The sequence below is a fragment of the Panicum virgatum genome, chromosome 7N (genome assembly GCF_016808335.1).
Source record: "Panicum virgatum strain AP13 chromosome 7N, P.virgatum_v5, whole genome shotgun sequence".
Classification (NCBI taxonomy): Eukaryota; Viridiplantae; Streptophyta; class Magnoliopsida; order Poales; family Poaceae; genus Panicum; species Panicum virgatum.
Genome location: NC_053151.1, coordinates 14,658,040 through 14,683,587, shown reverse-complemented (window position 1 = coordinate 14,683,587; position 25,548 = coordinate 14,658,040). Strand labels below are relative to the sequence as shown.

Below are 25,548 nucleotides of genomic sequence, written 5' to 3'. Positions count from 1 at the left end.
AGTGGTATTGGCAATGTAGGTGTGGATGTATCACTGGTATTGATGTCCTGATCACGTACCACATGAGAGGAGCAAGGAGACGCTCGTGGGACGAGGCAGCGAGGACAGGAAGCTGATAGACTAAACTTCTTGTCGCGTGTCGAAGTAGTGTAGTCCTTCAGGGTTGTTGGCGTCGGTAGACTAGGCCGTGCCACCGCTGCTAGAATCGCACCAAAATAGTGGTGGAGCTGCCTTCAGCTTCCAGGGTCGACGGACCCGATAAAATTTGCAAAATTGAGTGTACAACACTGTGCACCACTGTATTGACCCAGTTCTGGTAGTAGAGCCGACCCGGTGGCTTCAATGGCTGGCTTCGCCATAGGCCCAAAGTCGCCTCTGGGATATCCGGGAGCTCTCGTAAAAGATCCTTGCATGGATGATCAAAATTATGCTGATATCCGAAAGGACACCAAGAAGTTAAAAAGATAATCAGATATTACAGCCATCAACAGAAGCCGGTGCTGGAAGCGTTTCCTCTTTTTGTGCCAGAACGCGATGGACGACGATGCCATGTTAGGCAGCTAGAAATGGTCTCTAAATTAAACTGTAATCAGTTTTCACCAAACTTTTGCGACATCACACAATGTGAGACCTTTCAGCTGACAGATAAGATACAATATAATGTGCAAGTTGACCAATTTGCTACCGCTAATCCGTAGTATGATGCACGACAAGACCCTCCAATTAAAATTATGACGTGACAGTGCCGGCCTGACAAACTGTGAGTTGGCAGTCCATCGTCCTGTGCCCGGACAAGAAGTGATCTCTTCGGCTTCGGGAAATTAACAATGCTCGGTATCAGTGTCTCACTGCAAGTCTGCAACAATTGTACTAGCACTAGTTTACTGTGAAATAGCTAGCCCTATAATGTATACCTGGTGGTGCACAAATTAAAGGCATACTAGTGCTCTACACATATGTACGTGTACTATATTTAATACAAAGCGAACTATATAAACGGTGTGTAGAAAGAATTTTCCATATACACATATACTATCATAAATCTGAAATGTCGGAACACTTACAATGTTGTCCTGTTCCGCTCTATAGCTAATAATAATAAACAGAAACAGACACAAGCTAAGGGAGGACCAATCAATGTTACTACTATTCTTTTTGCATCATTTTCGTCGTCGGAGTGAGTGGAAATTGATAAGCCGCGCAGCACATTGGACCAAGTAACGTCGACGACAAGCAGACGGATATCCCTCGCGCACTGTTGGGCAATGTCTGTCCATCGCGTACTAAACTACTGGCAGCAAACCCGGGAATCTTTCCCCTCTCTCTCTCTCTCTCTCTCTCTCATGCCTGATCGATCTCTCCTCGTGGAATCTTTGCATCGCAACTGCTAAACAATGCTGCCGTCTGACAGACATGACACGTTTCTTGCGGCACGTACAGACAGGCAGACTCCGGCCGGACTCGCGTCTTACGGCCTCCACCCCCATGTGCCGCATTGCAGCCTCCGGCCGTCCCGATCCACGCCAACCATCTATGCACGCATGCTCTCGCGCTTGCTCGCTAACTCGATGTGCCTCGCAAGCTGTACGTTTCCCATATGCACTTTTGGGCTGTCCTCTACTGGAGGGGCAGCGATGAAAGCTCCTGTGCACGGCAGCAAGAAATCTATGCCCAGAGTTCAAGGACGATGAGAGAGACAGAAAGCTAGCTATACTAGTGGTAGCCAGGCAAAGGTCGTCCAGCATCACATATCAGGGCACAGTAGCAAGATCGTCTAACAATCTAGCACGACCCAGCAAAGACTGCAAATCCAGCAAGAGTTTCCACTTTCCACAGTGTTTGTAGCTCATCATGCATGCTCATGACACTATACCTCTGATGAGAAAAAAGAGGGAGAAGCAGTACAACAGTAATAAGAGGACGGACGAGAGAGAACCTCGGTCCCATGTCACGGTCACATACACAAGCTGTAACGCACGCAACTCTGGCATGTGTATGCAGCCATGACACAGGATGCGCGATTGCGCGCACTCACACACGCACCAACACTAGTACACTACATGGTAAAACGAAAAAAAATACAGCAGTAAGGCACACACACACACACACCTTAATTGATCAATCACTTTTCCATCTCAGTAAAATTTACATCATCGTCACCTTCCCTTGCGAGCCGAACCCTTCCATGCTGCCGTCCTGGCCAGGGCCATGCAAATTATTACCCGTGGTTGTTGAGCTCAAGAGCAGCTGCTTAATCTCCTCGTAGTTGTACTCGACCGGCACCTGGGCCTGGTGCTGATCTTGGAGTTGAAACAGCCTGCTGTGGTCATGATCGATGCTGCTTCCATTGTTGTAGCCGAAGTAGCCGTCGAAGCTCAGCTCCTTGCCATGCCCGAACTGCGGCTGGCTGTGTGTGCCGTCCGAGGAGCTGCAGCTCTGCTGGTCGCTGCCGAATACGATCATGTTGCCGCTCTCCTCCTTGACCACATGATGGTGAAACTGCTGCTGTGGAGCGCCGTGCCCATGTAGCAGTGAAGGCGCGTTTTGAATAATGGCAAGGCCGCCAGAGTTTAGCATGTAGTCCTGGGGTGGCGGCAGTGTTAATGCGGCCGGGATGCCGCTGATGGTGTCGTGGAGGGCTCCCGCGCTGGAGAAAAAGCTGTTGTAGGTGGGTTGGGGTAACGAGGGTGACGTGTGTTGGAGCATGAGATTGAGGGGTCGGTGATGCTGCCGCGGCGCACGGTGAGGGGGTGGGGTGGCTGTGGAGCCTAGGAGCTTCTTCTTCAGCTTGGTGTTCCAGTAGTTCTTGATGTCATTGTCAGTGCGACCGGGGAGCTGAGACGCGATGATCGACCACCTGAAAAATGAGTAATACTAAGCTGATGAATCATACACATTCCATTATTTTTGTTGATTCAATTCCCCTTGTTCGACCAGTGTAGATCATCTTCAAGAGTATCAGTTTTTCCTATTTAGTAACTAGCTAGAAAGTTAATCTTCCGTTCTGAATAGGTTACTTGTAAGGGCAGAGAAGATTATATATGAATGTATGGATGTGGACTTTGGGGTCATAATAATGGAAAAGTATGATAAAGGTAAAGAAAGAGAGTTCGTCCAGATTATAAAGGACAGTCCAGTTTCTTCACCTGCTTCCTATACTTGCATACATGCTGCAGATGACCCTGTCTTCGTGCTCAGTGAACTCCCCATGCTTAATGTTAGGCCTTAGGTAATTTAACCATCTAAGCCTACAGCTCTTGCCACATCTTCTTAGCCCTATAATCACAATGACAAAATCCATAACAAACTTAGAGTAGTCCATTTTGAAATTCATTGTATGAACACACATGAAGATATAGAAAGTAGCATGCAATTATGGACATAATACAGAATTGATGACACAAGGTTGTAAGACAAGATTTTATGGTAAGAAACCTGGGAGTTTGACTTGCCACTACAATTAAGAGTCCTACAGTTGCATGATACCTAAGTTTAACTTCGGACACCACTGGTCCTAAAAGCATAACAAGAGTTTCACAATCCTTATTGGAATACTCCACATCCAAGAAAACGGAAACATAAAGCAAATGAGTCAAAACAGAAATAAGATAGCTCAGATGAATGGACTAGAGCTCATGTCTATCTAAATATGAAGTTTGGGAAAGATATAAACTCTAGAAAAGGCTTCACGGCAACATGATTTATCCTCAGCCATGCATTGAGAAAGAAGTCATGATCGTGTCTAAAAGTAAACCAAAGTTCAAAACAAAAGAAGGAATGAATCGAAAGGATTCATAGTCTTAGCTAACTATAGAAAGAGGGTGAGGTGGGGAAGAAATAGCAAAGCTTTTCTCTGGTTACCATTGTTCTAAATTTATTCATGAGAGAAATAATAATCTTAGTTTTTCTTCTTAAGTTATATTAGAAAATATGTCTAAATCCCTTTGAATTGAAGTGATCCCAAACAGATCAGGGAAAGAACAAAGCAAATAAGTTTGAGGACAAAGCAAATAATACCATGAAGAATGAAGACTGTAGACTTCTACTCAACTTCATGACAGCGTTAAATCCCCAAATAAGAGTAGATACATAAATATGTAATAATTAGTTCACAAATCATACCTGCTTTTTGAGGGAGAGCAATCCAATTCCCACCGGTGCCGTGCTTTTCGATGAACTCCTTGAGCTTGGCATCCTCCTCAGGAGACCATGGCCCTTTCTTCACATTGTTCTTATCGCAGCACGGAGCCCTCCCCATGAGGTCGCAACTAAGCGATATGCCCCAGCAGACGAAACTAAAAGGCACCTAGCTACCAAATCCTACTGCCTCCAGACCTTTCTGCTAATTTTCTAGCTGCCTTGGAAGGCAGCTTGCTCTGTGCTATCTAGCTAGAGATGACATAGAAGCACTGCTCTTCAGAGGCACAGAATGCAAGGAGAGAGAGGAGAGAGCACAAGGCAACAAGAACGCACAAAAAATATATAAGACTGATGAAAGAGACAGTCAGGATGGGTTGGAGAGAGAGAGAAAGAGGGGTGAGAAGTCAATGTGTAGGATTGTATTTGTTTGGTTGCAATGACCTCCGCTTGATGGTTGGCCCCTTCAAATCTCAGCACCAGAGAAAAAGGTTCACTACTTTCATAAAGAGATGCACCTTGCCCCACCACAGCCCTGTCTTTCTGTAAACAAAGTACACTTGCACATGAATCGCCCGAGGCGCGTGTTTGTTTGCAGGTAGCCTGGCTTCCGTATAGTAAATCACTAAAGTCAGTATGTACTTCAGCTAAATGTGGTTCTCTCACAAGAATATCCATACTTGATTGGAGAAATTAGTAAGTAGATGCATGCCACATGATACAGAGTTGTTAGTGATGCCATCTTTGGTAGAAGATTTTTTATATGTAGATGCAAAAAGGCAATGTGTGGTCGATATAGTGCCTCATTGCGTGACTTTTGAGAATATGTATGCCATGCTACATTTGAGGACCCTTCGGGACAATAAGGAAACTTTGACAGGATTTTTTTTTTGAGATTACACGGTACAAATCAAACACTCACAACGCACGCACACTCATACTCCTATGAACACACGTACGCAAACGTATGAGCATCTTTGAAGATCGAGCTGTCAAATCCTCGAGATTGACGAAGTCACTACTGGTGCCTCATTGTCGACGGAAATCCTCGAGATTGACGAAGTCAGTACTGGCGCCTCGCTGTCGAGGGGAACGTTGGCTACACTGAATGCACAACGCTACTACTGGCGCCTCGCTGTCGACGGAAATCCTCGAGATTGACGAAGTCACTACTGGCGCCTCGTTGTCGAGGGGAACGTTGGCTACACTGAATCCACAACGCCGTTAAATCCTAGAATATTCGCTCCCAAGGGGAGTCGAACCCAGAATCTCAGGTGTTAACGAGGCTCTTATAACCACAAGGCTACAGGCCCGTTCGCAACTTTCAAAGGATCCTTGATGTGGAAACATAATGTTTTATGAGATTTCAGTATTACAAATGACCTTGCTTACAAAAAAACTACTTGAAGTTAAGATTGATGTACGATAAAACCTTTAAGGATTATAGCAAGTTAAAATGTCCGCGTGAATCGGATGACCATGATGCAGAAAAATAGATGTTTTATGTAAGAAACGATAATACTGTGTGGAACCTATATACTAGTTACTTCAAGGCATTTTTGGTCGGCGTCTTTTTTTTTTTTTGATTGACACGGAACTGATCCATTGGTTATGTTTTCGTCTGAAGGCAGTAGCTCAACTGAACTCAAGGCGGTCTAATTTCAATGCGCGGGTCGGAAACTTCTTATGCCAAAACTCTAACCGGCCGTGGAATCAACACGCATGAGCTGGCCGGTATTAGTAGGCAGGCAGGCAGGTAGGTAGCAGTCCCTGAAATCCCTGCCCTCCTCACGTATACTTTTCTTCCATGGACGGCTGAGTAAAGCCCATGCAGCAACTAAACGCGAGACATATGGTTGCCCTCGCTCTCACGCGTATAAAAACATGTCCGCAAATTGCAGCGCAGCTTCATGCAGGTCCAGTGAAAGGGATGGACTGGGTTCATGTATCTGCTAGCTACATCTAGCGAGACAGGGCAGACATACACCGCCTAGGTCAGCCGAGTCCAATGGAGACCCATCAGTGCTCCTCTGTCACTACTACAAAAATGATTCGTAGCAACGTCCCTAATTTTTTTAGAGGCTGCTCAAAATTTGATCCATTGCTACAAATAGAGCGAAATTACTGTAGCAATCGACCCACCCCCTCACCAGCCTAACCTAAACGCCACGCTTAATTTAAAACACATATGAATGTATTATGCACCACACATTCAAACCAGAGTATACATAAAAAGATACAGGAAGCTTAAAGTGTGATTGAGCTTTATTCAAAGAGAGATAACACTACTACAACATCCCCCATCACCGCCGGTTCGAAATGAGCATCACCGCCGGTTTGGGAGGCGTTGGATTTAAGTCGTTGGTGATAGGAGGGGTCATCACCGCCGGTTTCAAAACCGGAGGTGATAAGAAGGCTCATGACCGCCGGTTCATACACCGTTGGTGATGAGTGCACCCACCGTTGGTGATGAGTGCTCACCACCGCCGGTTTGTGGATGAAACCGGCGGTGAAGGCCATTTTCCCATCAAAAAAAATATATTCATATAATAATATTGCACCGTTTGTACAGCATATATAATATATCATTATAGCAGCAGAATTCAATCACATGAGCTCATACATCGAGATTAAACGAAAGGGTTCATACATCAAGATTAAAACAAAGAGTTCATACATCAAGCCTAGTTTTTGAGCCTCTCTCTGTAGCAAACTTAACAAGCTGCCCATTACTCTCTGGCTGGGCACTTGATATGATCCTAGATATTAACAATGTGACTTATTACATGGAAATTGGACAGAACATACATGACTTCAAAATTCAGAAGAGCATGCAAAATGTCAACAAGACATGAGACAATCAGATTTGTAAAAAGATGGAAATACATGCACAACAACCTTAGCCGAAGAATAAAATGCAAGTCTGAGAGAACTACAACTATTTTACCGCGAAGGGATCATGTTGGAGGATTTCTAGAGCCACATCATCCCTGTTAATTGTAACTGAAATACCATTAGAATGATACCGTTTATACCATAAGTAGAAGAATTCACATCATGTGCTATCTGTCAAGTTGTGAAACCAAATCAAAACAATGTCAGATTGTTAAATTAGCTGAGAAATGTGCAGATAAACTTATGGAAGAAAGGCAGATGGGGCAACAAAATAGAAAACAAGTTTTAGGTTATAATAGTACTCAAAATTACTGACAATAGAAAAAAAACTTGTTTTAAAAATCAACAGGTCATGTCTTGCAAACAAGGGGTCATTAAAAAAGAATGACTCTAACATACACAAAGACATCTTAAAAAAAAGACAGCAGTAGAACCCAATGAATTTCAGAAAAGATAACCAGAACATTCACTCACAAGAAGTTTCTAGACATCTGGGGCTAGTGACTCAGAAAATTCTTTCCCACCAATGTTACCTACCTGAAAAATATTTTAGTAAAAGATATAACACATAATGGACACTAAATGGTGCTAATTGTGCAGGATAGTAAAGTAAAAGCCTTAAAAGCTGCGGCAGTCTGCATGAGCTGATGAGATTGATACCCCTAAATCATTCAAAATGGTAGGTCTCCTTGACAGACTGTTGCAATCAGTCACAGTTGAGACTTGAGACAATAGACAGCAATGCCCACGCGACCAAAAGATGTAGCTGGACAAAGTATAATTCTATCAGACGTCGAACAGTCTGAAACTAGGACGGCTCAAAACTACACCGCGGAACTACCCTCCCGAACTGACTAGTGACTACCAATCAGCAATTCAGCACCACGCAGCTCCTCAATTATCGTTCAGCGGGGCATTTCGAGCAAAATACCCAACGCCCAACCCCTCAATTACACAAATGCATTTGCAGCTAGCAACCTGCAGCATCAAACAAAAAACTCTAAGAGAAGGGAGGGGAACAAGCTAGCGTGACCTTCTCATTTTTGAACCGCGTGCAGTGCCGTGCCTGGCCGGCCACTGCTCCCTGCCGCGTCCACACCCCCACGCAGCACTGGAGGAGAGTCATGGAGGGGAGGGGATCCGTGCGCCGCGCGGCACTGGAGGAGATGTGGGGAGAGGAGGGGCCCCGTGGAGGAAGAAGGAAGAGACGGGGAGGGGAGGGGAAGGAAGATAGGAGACGGGAGAGGGAGGGAGATGGAAGATGTGGAAGGGGGAGACAGACATGAGACGGAGAGAAACCAGATATGAAAAAAATTTGGCATCACCGCCGGGTCGTAATATGATCCGGCGGTGATGTCTAACTATCACCGTCGGTTCGTATGACGACCTGGTGGTGATGTTTGAAAAACCTATCACCGCCGGTTCGTAATACGACCCGTTGGTGATGAGTGACTATCACCATCGGGTTAATTTAGAACCGGCGGTGATATACTATCACCGTCGGGTTGTTTCAAACCGGCGGTGATGAACCGTTTGCAATGATCATATCTATAGTAGTGTAAGCATAAGCACATACCTGGCGATCCTCGGGAGACCTCCCGGACGGGCTTTGTTTAATGTCGAAAGTAGAACTTTACTTTATATAGCAAGGTGCAAGAGCTAACACTGTTTCAAAACCATGATAAGAGTTGGTATGAAAAGAACTTACTTGGGATACCCATGTACCTCCTCCACACATGGAGTTTGCATTGCTCAGCAACAAAACTCAAGTGTGTAGACTTCAAGTCACCTTTCCTAGTCGTTCCTTCACCAAGACATTCTAGGGTTTTGTAGTCGGTGTAGCTCACATATTCATAGGTGTCGCCTGTCCGTTGTTCTCTTTGATCTCCACCTAGAATGGTTAGCGACCAAAAATACCCGAAGGTAAGCTACATCCTACAACATGCTCTTGATGTTTATTAAAATAGGGAAACCAAATAAATGATAATCCAGGTTATCTCCCGGTAGTGCTTTGTTTATGGTCGTAAGCTTAACCATGAGAGTCCTTGCAGCTATCACTAATGATGTATCATTGTTTCACCACCAATTGTTCAAGCTAACTACAAGGTCAGTGCCATAGTGCCACACGAAATATGCAATGCTTACGATAAACATATACATCTATGACCAACCTTGTGAAGATTTTGCAGAAGAGGACTTTAAGGTGGTTGTAGTCCTCGTGTGTGCACGGGGCACTAAGCCTACCTGACTCTGGAGAAAAATTGAATGAGCATGGTATTTCAAAAATGACGGTCCCATGCTCATCCATGGAATCCTTCTCTACGGACTCCAGAGTCGATGCCTCACAAAATTCATTGGCCCGTTGATTCTCCATCTCAAGAGGTTTATCGTGAAAGGTCACAGTTGTACCTCGATCAAGCTCGAGAACAACATATTCCGAGCCAGTCGAAAGAGGCTCTAAGTCGATTGAGGGAGATCACGATCATTCACCTTCACAAAAGTGAAGGGTATTTTTTGGGCCATACACTGTGAAAATGGCTTTTCGGGCCATACACTGTGAAAATGGCTTTCTCAAATAGAATGGGCTCGGATGATATGAATGGAAATGTATGCATCATCTCCTTGAACAAGTCTTGCTTGTGAAAATGCTTTGCCAAAAGATTTTACGAGCGAGAGGTGGTAGTGGCAGAAGCAGTTTCCCTATGCAATTCAGCTAGGCTCCCTTGATAAGATGTGAGAAGTTTTTCAAGAGGGGAGCCTAGGAGAAGATCAAAATCAAGGATATCAAAGATGTGAAAGTCTAAGCACGCCTCGATTTTGTCTATGGTGATAGGCACATCCCTTGCGATCCCCCGACATTCGAAGTAGAGTACTAAGGGACTTCTGAAGTATGTGTCGGTTAGGGTTAGAGGTTTGTTACCCATAAGAGTATCCATTAGACACTCGGGTATGATGTAATCCGTAGCAGTAGGGTCGTAAAGAGCGTCTACGTTGATTCCCTCAATAGAACAAGGGATGGTCATGGAGGTTGGGCTAATCTGAATTGCTTCAGAAGTACGCCTTGCCTCCTTCGACCAATCCATTATGGGTGTATGGTTGGAAATTTCATCGAGGGTCTCATAAAGACACAACGATTCCTTGGGCTTCTTCGTGCCTAAGATGATTAGAGGTATTTCTAATGTTTCCTGAAGAATCATCCTCGAATCGGGGAAAGAACTCTGGAGGCTGAATTGGTTCTTTCTCTGATATTTGTGGTTTGGGAGATGGTTCAACAAATGAATAAGGGGATATGAAAGATGAAAGATCAGATTCAAGTGTTGAAATCCTCTCGTGGCTCAAAATGGATTCTTCCCGACAGGGTTTGCTATGGCCTGTTGGAAAGAAATAGTTTTCTAAGCGGCTATCTAAGACCTCTCTTCTTTCCGTTGCACTTGTGTGTGCAAACGAACCTCCGGCAGTGATGTCAAGGTCTAGGGCAGACTTCATGTCTAAACCCGAGTAAAAGATGTCTAAAGATACATCATCGGGTATACACAAGGCTAGGTTAGATGCCAAAATGCATAAGAATCTAGCCCAAGCTGCACCTATGAATTCCTTCTATAATTGCTCAAAATCGAGAATGCCAATCCATAGAGAGTTTATGCACGCGGTGAGCAAGAATGAATGACAAAAGTCAACTCGAAGCTCTTTCCAATTGCCACTCATACTCCCTATCGTGTGGGTGTACCATTGCTCCGCTCTTTTTGTAAGAGAGAAGGGAAGCAATTTCCACCACAAGGCTTCCTGTGTCAAGCATCGGATTACCAGGCCTGAACACAGTTCCTCGAATTCTCGCAAATGGTCATAGGGATCTTCATTGATTTTTCCAGAGAAGGGTGGATACCGATCCGTGGCTATAAAGCCAGGGCCGAGTTCATAGCTAGATGAGGAAGATGGTGATAGCTCTAAGAACTTACTCCTAGGGGTAGAGAGCTATGGGAAGGATAGCTGCTTCATGGGTAGCGGGGGTAAAGGTAGAATTAAATAAAATGAAAAAGATACAAGCACGAAATAGATCCTAAGATAATATAGCTGTCGTTCCCTGGCAATGGCGCCAGAAAGCCTGTTGACACTTTTTAGCGTCATGAATAAAATTTGCAAGAGCACGAATGTTGGCATTTCTTATGCCTAATAGATCATATATTCTGCAAGCGCACAGAATCACCGCTGTAGCACTTCACCTTGGAGTATTCTAGGGTATCGTATTTTTCCTCAGAGAAGCACTATGGTAAAGAGTATCGTAAATCGAATGATAACGTACTAGCTTAATCAACCAACTAACTAGACGCGTTAAGCCAGATAGGTAGATAGGATAAGTGGCCAGTCGATGATCGAGTGACACACGGAGGCTCAACTCCTTAGAGAGGTAGTAGCTGGGAGGACAACGAGCGAGATAAGACACCTGATACACTTCTGAACTATCGAGCTAGCCTCTCTAGATCAGACTAAACACTTAACTAGTCTTCAGGAAAACAGAGCTTACTTCGACAGCTGGAAGAGGAAGGACTTCAGAAAGGGATGAGAGGGGAGTCCAACAGCAACCTGCACTACTGCTATGAAAACACCTGAGACTACAAGGGACGGACAGGACTGTCACCACCTGCCGCCTACCACAACGGTTCCGTGGGGTGGAACACACTTTCTAGCTAACACTAAGCTCAGACACCACGTATGCACTCGGTGTTAGGATTTCTTTTGAGGCCTTCGAGAGAAATCCCCCTCAACCTAGAGCACTAATTTGAGTTACTCTAGTCCGGGCGAGAAAACCCGTAAGATAAGATCCCGACTACTAGAAAGATAACTTAGCCTAAACTAAAGGTAAAACTTCTGCGCTCGATTTGAACACTCAGACTCGGGAAGATAAAGGAAGGCGGAAAATAAAGCTGACTCAGAAAAGTAAAGAAGATAACTTATATTTATAAAGTCAAAAGAAAGATACAAGAGCTATACCAGACTTCCGACGACTCCGGAATTCCGAGCAAGCTCGACACGACTCTAACTCCCAAACAACTAACCTACTCTAGAAAGTGAAGTGAAGAGAGAAAAACTCTAATGGTGTGTGTTACAAGTGATAGATGGGGTCTCTATTTATAGTCTTCCAGAGTCGGTTATTTGCCGGTAAAACCCGTAGCGTCAGTTGTAAGCAGGTAAGGTCGATGTGCTTGTCTTCCACGCGAAGCCGGAGCCTGAGAGGCTGCAAAGTGGGGCCTACCGGCCTCGCCTAGGCCGGCCGGCCTGGGGGTGTGGCCATCTGGCCACCGCCTTTGCATTGACGTCTCTGATCTTCTCCTGGGGTCGGTGTTCATTGCCTGGCTTCAACGCAGCCAAGGCCAGGCCGGCCTGCCTAGGGGAGGCCGGCTGGCCTCCCTCTGGCACATCTCGGCCCTCCGTTGCGTCGACGTTGCACTTGTACGCTCGTGATCTTGCCTAGGTGGTGGATCGATGACTCGGACATGAGTTTGCGCTGAGTTGTGGGTCTTTTAGTCCTTCTGCAAGCCTTTCAATCCACTTGATTGAACCGAAACCCAATCCATGATTCAGAGGCATTGTGGGTGTGTCACATTGCCCCTGGATCGAAGACGGGGCACCATCTTCAGGGGTCAAGGCCGGCCGGCCTAGGAGAGGCCTGTCGGCCTGGGATTTTGCCCAAATCTACTCAATTTTGGTGCACTTGCTCCTGAAATCATAACTCATCCAAAACTTGTGGAACTCGTTAGAAATAAACAAAATATGAATGAAATATAGTGTAAGGCTCATTTTATTCCCGAGAAGTTGACGGCTAGAATGTGAATTAATGGCCGTCAACAACGAAATCATCAGAGCTTTCACCCGAGTGTATTCTAGGGTATCATATCTACAGGAAACATGAGTATATTATATAAGGCTTGAATTCGATCAAGGACACCACACTACGTGAAATGAACTGGGATCCCATAAGGCGATCATGACTCCCTATATCGTCGTGATAGTCCCTGGATAAATGCTATCACATACAGATTCATAATTTCAGGCAATATCAAAGTCATACCACTTAAATAGTACAATCACAGGTTTAATTATTACATAATCTTGGAGAGTTCAATAGGTTTCGCCCATTACATGCCCGTTGGGCTGAATTCTAAGAACAAATAGAAAGCGACAGCGGAACTAAATCTTCAGGGCCTTCATCTTCAGGACTCCTCCCCCACAAGCAGAATTGAGCGTAGCCCAAGCCTCAGTCATACCATCCGTCATCGTTGGTGTCGAACTCCTCCTCGAATTCTGCATCTTGCTAGGCTATCCCCAAGGATGGGACATGGAGTTGCACCAGCTGCGCCTGCCGCGCAGCCGAGCTTTTCGAAGCAGCCGACTTTGATGCCACCGGTATCACCTGTTGGTCCACCAGTGGGTTTGCCGTGAGTTTTGCAGCGTCATTTTCCCCGCCATCCGGTGCGTCGTCGTCGTGATCGCCCAGCTCGACCATGAAGCACTCCCGAGTGGGATCATAATCCCCCTCGCTAGAGTCCTCAGAGCTGGTGAGACAGTAGTCTACTGCCGTCTGAAATGACAGAAAAACATCGAGGTTGTGAACCCCGGAGTAGTCCCACTCCGAGGCCATGAAATTCTCCATGAAGAAGTTCACGTCGTCCGCAGTGTCGGGGTAGGAGTCGTCGGGTGATGACGCAATGAGGTTGCGGATCAAGATGAGGTGATGACCCGGCAGATCCTCATACATGCTCATGTTGGTGCTGACTGACGAAGCATAGACCGCAGTGGGAGTGCACAGCCCGAAGGGAAAAGGCGATGGCGTAGCCGCGCCCTCCTTGGGAGGCACCGTTGCTGTGTTCGGTGGTGAAGAAGCGCTGACGCCCTCCGCCGCGGTGGCAGGCCATGACACACTAGCCTCGACCCATGTGGGGGAGGCAAGGCGAGCTGCTCTGCGCCGCTCCATGCGCGCTTGTCACGCATGCTGGCCCAAGCGCCTCCTACGCTAGGGCGGTGGAGTCGGAGTGTTGGGGTTGGCTCTGGGCGGGAGGACGTCCATGTCGTAAATGTTGCCAGTCACGACGAACTCGAGACTCCCGAACCGAAGCACCGTGCCTGCCGGGAGCGGGCGTGGCCCGTCTGCCATCTAGGAAACGAGAGGGTACGGAGAACAAAAGTCACGCAGCGCAGCCCCTACCTGGCGCGCCAACTATCGGTGTCCAGACCCGGCGGCCTAGCACCAACTAGTGATGATGCTACGTGTCCCTAATCCTAGATGGTTGATGCAAGAGGTAACACAGTAACACAAGGGTTTATTCTGGTTCCGGACACGGGGCCGTACATCCAGCAGGGGTGTGCGAGTGCACTGTATTATCTTCCACTGGAGTGCCTGTAGTAGGGGGGTACAAGCGAGGTGAGAGAGGGAGGGAAGCTCCCAGGTCTTTGCTAAGTGATTGTGGCAAGTGCCAATATCATGAGAGAGTGAGCGGGTGTGTGTGGCGAGCAGAAGGTGATGAGCGGATGGAAAGCGAGATGGCTTGGGAAGGAGCCTGCCTCCTCCTTTTATAGACACAAGGAGGAGCGGAGTACATGTATGGGGAGATCAGAAGTCGTTGTCTTCTCCACGAATCGGGGGGTGTGCAGTGTATGATCACTGTAGGAAGTACACTGTGGGGTATGGCGCCGGGCGTGGCAGCCGTCCTGAGAAGTCTTTAAGCCTTGCGGGGATTGCGCTGATGTCCTGATGACTCCTGTGAGCATCGTGGCGGTTGCTGTTGAGGGTACTGTCCTCCATGCTTGAGCTGGCGGAGCACCGTGGGCTCTGCTGACGGGGGTCTTGCTCTGGTCAAGGTTCGTACACCATTCGAGGGTTGCGCCCATGCCCGCCGAGGGTTCTGCGGTTGAAGAAGTACAAGGAGTAGGCAGCACAGTGGGGAGAGCAGTGCCAGGCACGTCCGTACAGGGTGTCACAGGTTCCCACAGGACCGGGGAAGAGCCGGGAATGGTGGTATAGTGGCCATAGTTGGTGGACGGGACTCCGGTCACACCTGCTGTGAGGAATGGTGGCCTGACGCCTCCTGACCCGCGTTCTGCGGTGGAGTGGTTGGCATTTAATGCTTCTGCCAGACAGGTGGGTGAGCAAATGGGTTGCTAGTTCCATCTACCGAGGGGGGTGACCTCGAGCGAGGCGGAGTTTCCCCCTGGGACGAGGCCCTGCGGAGGGCTCGGCCGAGGGGGTCTCGAGCGAGGCGGAGTTGGCCTGCTTTCTGAGGGTAGGTCTGCTACCCTCGAGCGAGGCGAAGACACAGTGCACCATTGGAGGCCTCAGCGGGGAGGCCTCGAGCGAGGTGGCGATCATTCCATGGGTTCGAGGGGGCCTCGAATGGGCCGTATCATGGAGCTGGGCCTTGGGCCGACTGTGGATTGGGCCTTATGGGAGCCTGGAGAGGATCTGGGTGCTGTGGAAGAGTTACAGATGCTCCATGGTGCCTGGGTGCAGAGCGACGACGGAGTTGTCATCATTGGTGGCTTCTTCCTTTCTAGGATCGCCGTCGAGTAGTCCTTCTTCCCCTTCGGATCGGAGGAAGATGTTCGCCCTAGTTCGTCATGACCGTAAAGTACGATTAGGTGGCTGGCATTTGTGGGCCCGATTGCCTAATTGCGTTTTGCGCTTTTGAGGGCGGTTTAGTCCCTAGATTAGGGTGCCCCTGATTGTGGTACCCGACAGGCCAGATGACCACTGTATCGCCACCCGCGTTCCCGGCATCACTAACATTGGACCTACTCGCCGGCCCAGTAGTCCCAGTCCCCTTTGACAAGTCTGTTGCGGTGGAAGGGACAGTCTTTCCCACCACAACATCATCCCTGGATGATGCAATCCGTGGCATTTTAGCCGCCGGACTTGAAAAGAAAGTTCAAAATCAGAACAGCAAATCGACAAACTTGAAATAAAGTATTCAATTGCAATTGATTAGCTACTTACCTATTGCTAGTGGCTTGTGAGGAGCTACGACACTTCCTCACCACCGAGCGAGTACTTTTTGGGTGTTCCCCCTAGGTATCTGCGCTCGGACTAGGGCTCCGCTCCCCATCGCTTCCTCCCCAGCCACCTCGTCATCTGCACAACCAAGATTAGATATTAGTACTATCTATGAAACATTCCATAAGGTAAGATCTTTCTTGGATTAGGTTGGCAATGAAAGGGCGTTGAGGAAAAAATAAAAAGGATGATTAGTGCCTGGCAATGGAGGATTGCTCTTAAATAGCTCCATGTCCTCCTACAGAAAAGCAAACCCTGTCAGAATCCTACTAGGTCAAAGTACTCGATCAATACATTTCGACTACTCTAGTCAATACCTGCTTTGGAGGGTTTGCAGCCGAGAAGGTGTCAGGAACAACAGGTACATCTTTTACATTTTTTAGTAGTTGCTGAATCCGACTAAAAATTTTTTCATCCGAGATCTCTTCCTCCAAGTACCTTGATGAATCAGTTGTTTCCTGATACTGGAATCCAAATGTTTCCCGAGCCTGCAGCGGCTGGATTCTTCTTTTCATCAAATCAAACACAACAGCCTCCCCAGTCAAATTCTTTTGCCTAAGCTCGGCAATCCTTGCGAGTAGCTTGGGGATTTGGCTATTATCGACTGGTTTTTTATTCCACTCAGGCCGTTGGGTTGGAGGGCCTGGGGTAATCGCTAGTAAGGTTTTTCGTTGGTTTTCTATGTACAACCATTTGGGTTTCCAGTCGATTACCTAGCTGCTAAGCTTATAGGGGATATACATTTTCTCCTTCCCATGTCTAAGCTGAAGACCCACACCACCTACTACATCTAAATCATAGGAGTCTGGCTAGGGCTTGAGATGGAAAAGGAACCGGAAGAGTTCAAATGGGGCTCGATGCCCAGAAAAGCTTCGCACAAATGTACGAAGATGGACATATGAACAAAGAAATTTGGGGTTAAATGGTGAAGCTGGATCCTGTAGTAATACAGGAGCCCAGAGAAGAAAGCTGAACAAGGGAGCCCCAATCCCCGTTCAAAATAAGGGGCAAAAGCTATGATTTCGCCTGTATTTTCACACGGACGATCTTCACCCAAGGCCATAAGAAACTAGGGTTTCCAAGTCAAAGTCGGAACACTTACTTGGCACCCATCCCTCCTAGCGGGTTGGCTCCGCAGCTGTGCCCTTGCACTTGCTCGACTTCTTGGGAGCCATCCGGAAATCCACAGAGCGCTTCACGCGCATGCATTGGCTAAAACCCTAAAGGTGTTGGGAGCAAGGGTGAGCAAGAAGTTTTAGATCTGGAAGCTTAAGGAAATGAGCAAGAACATATCTAAAAATGGTAAAAAGAGGGGAATGGCGGCCGGTGGGGTAAAACCTAGTTTACTGTTCTATTTTATAATAGAAGCGGTGGCATAGCGGTAAATACCCAGAAGAGTAATAGTCAGTTACTAATTACGGTAAAAGCGAGATTTTTTGAGACATTTCTATTTTCTGAGATTACATTCTAGAAAAAAAACACTCACATCCCTTTACAACTACTCGACTTAACTTCCTTCTACTGGGATTACATTCCAGAAAAAGGAAAAGTACTAGACACAGTATAACTACTCGATATTACAACTCAAGTACTTTCTTCTAAATACTTTACAACGACTCGGGTCTGCACGCACACTTCTTGGCTTCTTGAGCGAAGCCTGCTGCAGCTAGATCGGCCCGAGGCCATGACAAAGTACAAACTTGTTATTCGCATCAAGGGAATAATGATACTCGTATTCTGGGAGAAAAGTTTCAAGAGTAAGGAGGCAGATTACAGCAATCGCCTCGCAAGATCTCTTGTAGCATATTGCAAAGGAGTTTTTCCTTCTCCCTGAATACGTTGTGACAAGATTATGTCTCCTCACCAGAGATGGCAGTTCTTGGGCACCCAGAAACAGGTAGTCCCAAGAGTATAGCACAACTTGATGCCACTCATCCCCTGAAACTCAGCCTCATTGGAATATGCAAGGGAATGATTCCCAGAATGGATCCGACGAAAGAATTGGGGTTGCAGGGTTTGGCAGCAGAGACCTCACTTGCCACCCGCAAGCTCTCTTCTAGCATCTTTTGCTGGAAAGGACTACACAAATTTCAGGATGGCGAGAGCAAGAACACCAAATGCAAGCCATAGCTTCAAAGTGCAGGTGCTTCTGGCCAGGACCTCTCATCCATCTTTTATAGCCGCTTGGGGCCTTACTGGAGGACAACCCGTGACGCTACAGTGGCAGCACTCATGGGTGCAATAATGCAGATTCTCCATATAGTAAAGTCTCATGTGGGCGTACAGTAAAGAGATAAACATCCCGAGTTTTATTTTTGAGGATATTTCGGATGCAATCAGTGTGGCATATCCAATAGTATCATTTTTCTGGTATTCTACCCGAAAAAGGGGTCTTTCCGGATATCAGATCAGACTAAACCTGCAGATATTCTTAGGAATAAAATCTGATGCCACATCTTAGATCCTAAATTCCAAATCTTTGCTTGGGGGCTATCCTTAAGATACGAGATTTTGATTTAAGGCTTGGGGGCTGCGGGATATGCGCATCAGAGATTTATTTTTTAATTTTTTTGAAAAATAATGAAGGAAAAAGACTGAAGTGACCCTCGGCCTGATTCTGCGATTCAACCTAAGGCTCGGGGGCTACTCCATATGGAGCGTGAGTACTTTGCACACCATATATGATCAAGATTTCAGGGCATGAGCACCTCACAGCCTCGGAGCAACCGGAAGAACTTGGAGGACTACTCGACGTACCAGGAGGAAGGCTTGGAAGCAATCGGAAGGATGTTCTGACTACTTGAAGTACTCGAAGATGCCCTGCAAAGTATTCGACGCATGCAGGACTCGACTACGAAGAGCTCGGGGGCTTGTTAGACCCGGGGCAGCGGGACTGCTTATAGACATAGAATGTTCTAGAGTAAGGGATAGCTCATGGATGTACCTTATCTCTCTTGTAACTACCCGAATAGGCGTAGAACTAGCTGCAGTACAAAGGAAACTACTCGATTGTGTTGTAGTAGGACTCCAACTATACTCGGCTAGGACTTTCCATGTAACGCTATCCCCCCGGATATATAAGGGCGGGCAGGGACCCCCTCGAAACACATCCAAACCTAAGGCAATACAAACAACCACACATGACGTAGGGTATTTCGCAACTCACGGCCCGAACCTGTCTAAATCTTTATGTTCCTTGTACCATCGAGTTCCAGAGCAGTCGATCCCTACCTACAAACCTTACTGCTAAGAGTATTCCTGAGCAGGCTTGGCGGTAAACACCGACACCCTCAGATGTAGTTTGACTTTGCATTGAGTTTTGTCAAATTCTTAGACCCTTGTTAGAAATTTGTCATACTCTCATGATCAAGAGCACGTACACAATCATGCTATACTTCTACACTAGAAGATAGCAATGTATTTCCATCCACATATCCACAAAATATCCATGCTCCATGTGTCAGACCCGGGGCAGCGGGACTGCTTATAGGCATAGAATGTTCTAGAGTAAGGGATAGCACATGGATAGGCGTAGAACTGGCTGCAGTACAAGGAAACTACTAGACCATGTTGTAGTAGAACTCCAACTGTACTCGGCTAGGACTTTCCATATAACCCTTTCCCCTCAGATATATAAGGGCGGGCAGGGACCCCCTCGAAACACTTCAACACCTAAGGCAATACAAGCAACCACAATGGACGTAGGGTATTATGCACCTCGCGGCCCGAACCTGTCTAAATCCTTGTGTTCCTTACACAATCGAGTTCCGGAGTAGTCGATCCCTACCTACAATCCTACTACTAAGGGTATCCCTGAGCAGGCTTGGCAGTAAACACCGACAGCTGGCGTGCCAGGTAGTGGATTCGGCAAGTTCATCGGCGAATTCGATGGCCACCTTTGCTTTCAGCACCATGGCGCTTCCTCAAGGCGCCACCTTCATCTTTGGCTCGTGGGTCTGCATCGCCAACGGCTCAGGCAGCTTTGACAGCGACTTAGCCAAATCCACCAAGCTAGAGGCAATCTCATCGGAAAGATGCAATGCCATTGTCAGATCGGATGATCATGGCAACATGCTTACTCGAACTCGGATTGATTTCAGCCCAAGTCCTATTCGGACTGAGACTCTTCCCGCCCAACCCATCTTTGGGTTGCACAATGCGTCATCTGCCTACCAGCGGATGATCAAATCCTTCTATTCTTCATATGAAGATAGCTTGGATCAAGCACCATGCGTCAAGAACTTTTCAGCCACCGCTAGTCGGGGGGCACCTGTTTTCGATGTGTACTCGGACTCAGATGAGTCATCTAATGACAATCTGGATCCCTTAATCGATGCGCTGGCAAAAATCCAATTCAAGTCTTGCCATGGTTACTCATTCGCAGAACTACTCGACAACCTTAAAGAAGTTGCCAACATCGATGATCTTCCATTTCAACACAGTACCCCCCTTACACCCATACGGGAAAACTGGATGGGGGGGACTGAACTAGCCGATTACGAGTCAGACCTTGAATGCTACACCCCAGAGCGTCTGGTCTTCGTGATCAATCATAGGACGGGGGTGCTCCTAGCCAGCATGACCCCAATGAAACTCCAAATCAGATTTCAAAGGATGATCTGACGGTAAACGCTCTACAAGATGAGGATGAAGCAACTCGGACAGCTCGCAGAGCAAGGAATTAACGCAGGAAGAGCACAGGACCCACACTGCGGAACGTGCTCGCATCCACCCACGTGATGTCAACCAGGAGTTTAACAATGTAGCAGATCCAATCTTCACCACTCCCATCGCCGCAGTGATAGAAGCTACCTTGGGCCTCATGCAGATGCCACGCAATCCACAAAAAGAGCGCATCATACAGCTTACTCGCCACGCAGTGGAACAACTCGAGAGACAACACCCCTTGTCCTCACTTCATTGTACCTGATCCAGGGCTACTGCAACAGTAGTACCCCAAGCAAGCCGCACCCCGAGAGGCCATCACTGTCAACTACAGCAGCAAAACCAAAGAAACCAAGAGGAGCAAGAAGTCGCTAGTAGTCACCGTCCAAGGGGTGGACAACCTGCCACAAACCAAGCTCCAGGACCTCAACAAGCCCACAACAATAATCGTGGACGCAACCCCGAAGAAGTAGCCGACTCCGGGATGGAAGCACGAGACATCATCAACGCACGACATCAAGCACATCCTGCAGACAACTCCGATCGCTTCCCAGCCCTCAGCAGCGTCTTCGACAACATCGAGTACCTGAAGGATTTCAAACCCACAAACATCCAAAAGTACGATGGTAAGCAAGACCCTACTCAATGGTTATGTTTATACTCGACCGCTATCAATATTGCATGAGGAGATACCTACAGCAAGGCCCTCTACTTCCCGATGGCCTTGGAGCCTGCACCTCTCACATGGCTGGAGAGCTTGACGCGCGAGTCCATTCACTCGTGGGATGATCTCAAGAAGGTCTTCATCGAAACTTCCAGGGATCTCTACATACTTGACCTGCTCTTGCCATGTGCAAGCAAGAGCCAGGCGACATGATGCAGCACTGGGCAGACGAGGAGGTACAAGAGCGCAATCGCTTTCCACGCTGTAACAACAACAACAATGGGAAGCGCAAGCCGGACGACACCGTCGGCACTATGGATCGCACCCCGCGCGGTAAGAAAACAGAAAAGCCTATGGATCAGTTCGACAAGATCCTGTATAATAAGAGGTGCCCAATCCACCCCAAGAGTAACCACTAGATGTTCGAGTGCTCAATCATACGCAAGTCTTTCCAGTCCCCACTGCCAGACGCACCCAAGAAGAAGCCCAACAAGGAGGATGATGATGACAAGAAAGACCCCGACAGGTTCCAGAAGCCCGAAAATGCGGTCAACGTCATATTTGGAGGAGACCGAAGCTTTTCCAAGCGAGACCAGAAGCTACTACTCAGGGAAATCCTCTCAGTTGACCCTGCAATTCAGAGACCCCTAAAATACAACAAGGTCCCCATTACCTTATCCAGGGAGGACCAATGGACCTGCTTCTCTGAACCAGGAAAGTTCCCACTAGTACTCGACCCGGTCATCCAGGGCTCCAAGCTCACTCGAGTACTAATTGACGGTGGAAGTGGGCTCAACCTAATTTTTGCAAGCACACTGATGAAGATGGGCCTCAACTACATGAGCTTGCTCACGCCAAGCAAAGTTCCCTTCTATGGCATCATTCCAGGAAACTCCTCTACACCAATTGGCTCGGTTACCCTCCTAGTCACATTTTGTATGGAACAAAACTTCCGGACAAGATATATCAAGTTTGAAGTAGCCGACTTCGAATCTTCCAACCATGCCATCTTGGGAAGACCAGCACTGGCCAAGTTTATGGTCGTGCCCCACTACGTCTACTTACTCCTTAAGATGCTGGGCAACACAGGAGTCCTTTCTCTACGCGGAGACCTCCTCAAGTCCTTCGAGTGCGACAAGGAAGCAATTGTTCATGCCTCTAGCATTCGAGTACCCAGTTTTGTGAGCGAGATACTTGCTGCCGCCAAGGAGCTATCACTCAACAAGGACTCAATGCCCTCAAAGAAGTCAAGCCAGTCATTGGTAAAACCAGCCGGGGACGTTGGCACCAAGACCATCCAGCTACAAGAAGGGGATGACTCCAAGATTGCTATCATTGGAACCGGCCTCAGCATCAAATAGGAACTCTCGCTCGTCAGCTTCCTTAGGGCCAACCAAGACGTATTCGCTTGAAAACCAGCGGATATGCCAGGGGTGCCCAAGGAGTTGATCGAGCATGCCCTAAAGGTCGATTCCACAACTACTCCAAAGAAGCAGCGGCTACGATGTTTCTCCCCGGACAAGCGAGAAGCCATCAAGAAGAAGCTGGCAAAACTACTCACAGCAGGGTTCATCAAAGAGGTTTACCACCCTGAGTGGTTGGCCAACTCTGTTCTTGTCCAAAAGAAGAACAACAATGAGTGGAGGATGTGCGTCGACTACACTGATCTGTACAAGCACTATCCAATGGATCCTTTCGGGCTACCTCGCATTGATCAAGTAATCGACTTAATAGCAGGATGCGTCCTACTATCCTTCCTCGACTACTATTCCGGATATCAATAGATTGCCCTGAAAGAAGAAGATCAAATCAAGACGGCATTCATGACCCCATATGGGGCATACGCCTACAAGACCATGTCCTTTGGGTTGAAGAACATTGGTGGTACTTACCAGCGTGCGATACAGCTTTGCTTCGCCGACTGCTACATCGCAATGTTGAAGCTTATGTTGACGACGTCATTGTCAAGACCAAGAGCCAGGATCAGTTCATATCTGATCTAGAAGAAACCTTCAACAGCCTCTGAAAGTTTTACCAGAAACTTAACCCAACAAAGTGCGTCTTCGGCATACCCTTTGGAAAACTACTTGGATTCATTATCAATCACCGAGGAATCGAAACTAATCCAGAGAAGATCAATGCCATCATGGCTATGGATGCTCCAGCAACTATCAAGGACATTCAGAAGCTTACAGGTTGCATGGTAGCCCTAAACCGGTTCTTGTCTAGACTTGGTGAACGGGGCCTACCCTTCTTCAAGCTCCTCAAATAACAAGACAAGTTTGAGTGGACTACAGAAGCCGCGCAAGCACTCGAGAACCTTAAACATCACCTCCGGTCACCGCCAATTCTTACAACTCCACTACCAGGAGAGGAACTACTCCTCTATATTGCCGCGACTAGTCACGTGGTCAGCACGGCAATTATAGTCGAACGCCCAGAGGAAGGCCATGCCTATGGAGTCTAGAGACCAGTATACTTCATTAGTGAAGTACTTCTGAATCAAAGTTATCACTGACTTCCCATTGGCGGATATACTCCACAATCGGGATGCCACTGTAAGAACTTCAAAGTGGGCAGTAGAACTGGGAGCCTTGGAAATCAAGTTCAAACCAAGAACAACCATCAAATCACAGGCACTATCGACTTCTTGGCTGAATGGCGGGAAATTCAAATCCTAGCACCTCACAACGTCCCAGAGCATTGGGTAATGTACTTTGATGGCTCACTCAAGCTTGACGGAGGCGGTGCGGGAGTCTTATTCATCTCTCCCAAAGGAGAACAACTCAAGTACATGTTCCAGATCCTTTTCAAAGTCTCCAACAATGAAGCGGAATATGAGGCATTGCTACATGGGCTACACCTAGCAGTTTCCCTTGGCATCAAGCGACTACTGGTATACAATGACTCTCTACTAGTCGTTCAGCAAGTCAATAAAGAATGGGACATCAACAAGGATATAATGGACGCGTATGTGGAAGAAATCAGAAAGCTTGAGAACAAATTTTTAGGATTGGAAATCCACCACGTAGATCGCGACAACAACATGGGAGCCGATGTCCTTTCCAAATTCGGATCTACTCAAGCAGTTGTCCCACCTAGAGTCTTCATCCATGAATTACACCACCCATCAGTCAAGGTTCAAAACCAACAAACCACTAACGCGGGGGCCCCGACCACGGTCAGAGAAGTAATGATGATCAAAGAAAACTGGCGGATACAATTCATCGACTTCTTCAGCGAATTCAAGCTTCCACCTCATGTTGAAGCCAAAAGCGCTGAAGTAGCACGTATCATCAGGCGAAGCAAAGGTTTCGTCCTTGTTTGTGACAACCTGTACAAACGCTCCGCCTCTGGCATACTCATTAAGTGCATTACTCTTGAGGAAGGCAAAGATATCCTCAGGGAAATTCATGAAGGTGTATGCGGAAACCATGCTGCTTCAAGGACACTAGTCGGAAAGGCTTATAGATCAGGTTTCTTCTGGTCAACGGCTATATCAGGCGCAGAAGACCTTGTCAGAAGATGTCCCGGCTGTCAATTCTTTGGCAAGAAGACCTATGTCCCAGCACGCAACTTGATTACAATCCCTCCATCATGGTCGTTCGCCTGCTGGAGTCAGGACATGATCGGACCCTTCACCGTAGCTCTAGGAGGATTCAACCATGTGCTGGTAGCAGTCGACAAGTTTACCAAGTGGATCGAGTACAAGCCTATTGTCAAGATCTCATCAGATAGGGCAGTGGATTTCATCTCCGACATCATACATCGGTTTGGTTTCCCTCACACTATCATTACAGATCTGGGTTCTAACTTTACCTCGCAGTCTTTTTGGGATTTTTGTGAGAACTCCTGCATAGAGGTCAAATATGCTTCCGTGGCCCACCCACGGGCGAATGGTCAAGTAGAATGCATCAATGTCTTGGTACTCGACGGCTTAAAAAAGAGACTCTATGACGCCAACTCTAAGAAGTGTGGCAAGTGGATTCAGGAACTACACCAAGTGGTCTGGGGGCTGCGATCGCAGCCCAGCAAAGCAACTAGACAATCTTTTTTCTTCCTCACCTATGGATCAGAAGGTATACTACCCGCAGACATCATGTGGAAATCTCCAAGAGTAGAGGCCTATCAAGAAGGAGAAGCG

At 47.3% G+C, this 25,548-nt stretch overlaps 1 protein-coding gene across 1 annotated transcript; it reads right to left on the bottom strand.

Moving 5' to 3' along the window:
* Window positions 1-1,858: 1,858 nt before the first annotated feature.
* LOC120682746 (transcription factor RAX2-like) lies at window positions 1,859-4,554 on the bottom strand. The gene is made up of 3 exons (XM_039964746.1): window positions 4,123-4,554; window positions 3,147-3,276; window positions 1,859-2,857 (listed from the first exon to the last, which is right to left on the bottom strand). Exons 1-3 carry the CDS (start codon window positions 4,256-4,258, stop codon window positions 2,146-2,148), a joined length of 978 nt encoding a protein of 325 aa, XP_039820680.1. The 5' UTR covers window positions 4,259-4,554; the 3' UTR covers window positions 1,859-2,145.
* Between the last annotated feature and the right edge of the window lie 20,994 nt (window positions 4,555-25,548).

What these genes read in the sequence shown, in the direction of transcription:
- LOC120682746 (XM_039964746.1), bottom strand. Translation starts at nt 4,258, where the DNA reads ATGGGGAGGGCTCCGTGCTGCGATAAGAACAATGTGAAGAAAGGGCCA. An exon ending in TGCTCTCCCTCAAAAAGCAG is followed by an intron (nt 3,277 to 4,122) that starts GTATGATTTGTG and finishes TTGTGATTATAG; the next exon opens with GGCTAAGAAGATGTGGCAAG. An exon ending in TATGCAAGTATAGGAAGCAG is followed by an intron (nt 2,858 to 3,146) that starts GTGAAGAAACTG and finishes CTCATTTTTCAG; the next exon opens with GTGGTCGATCATCGCGTCTC.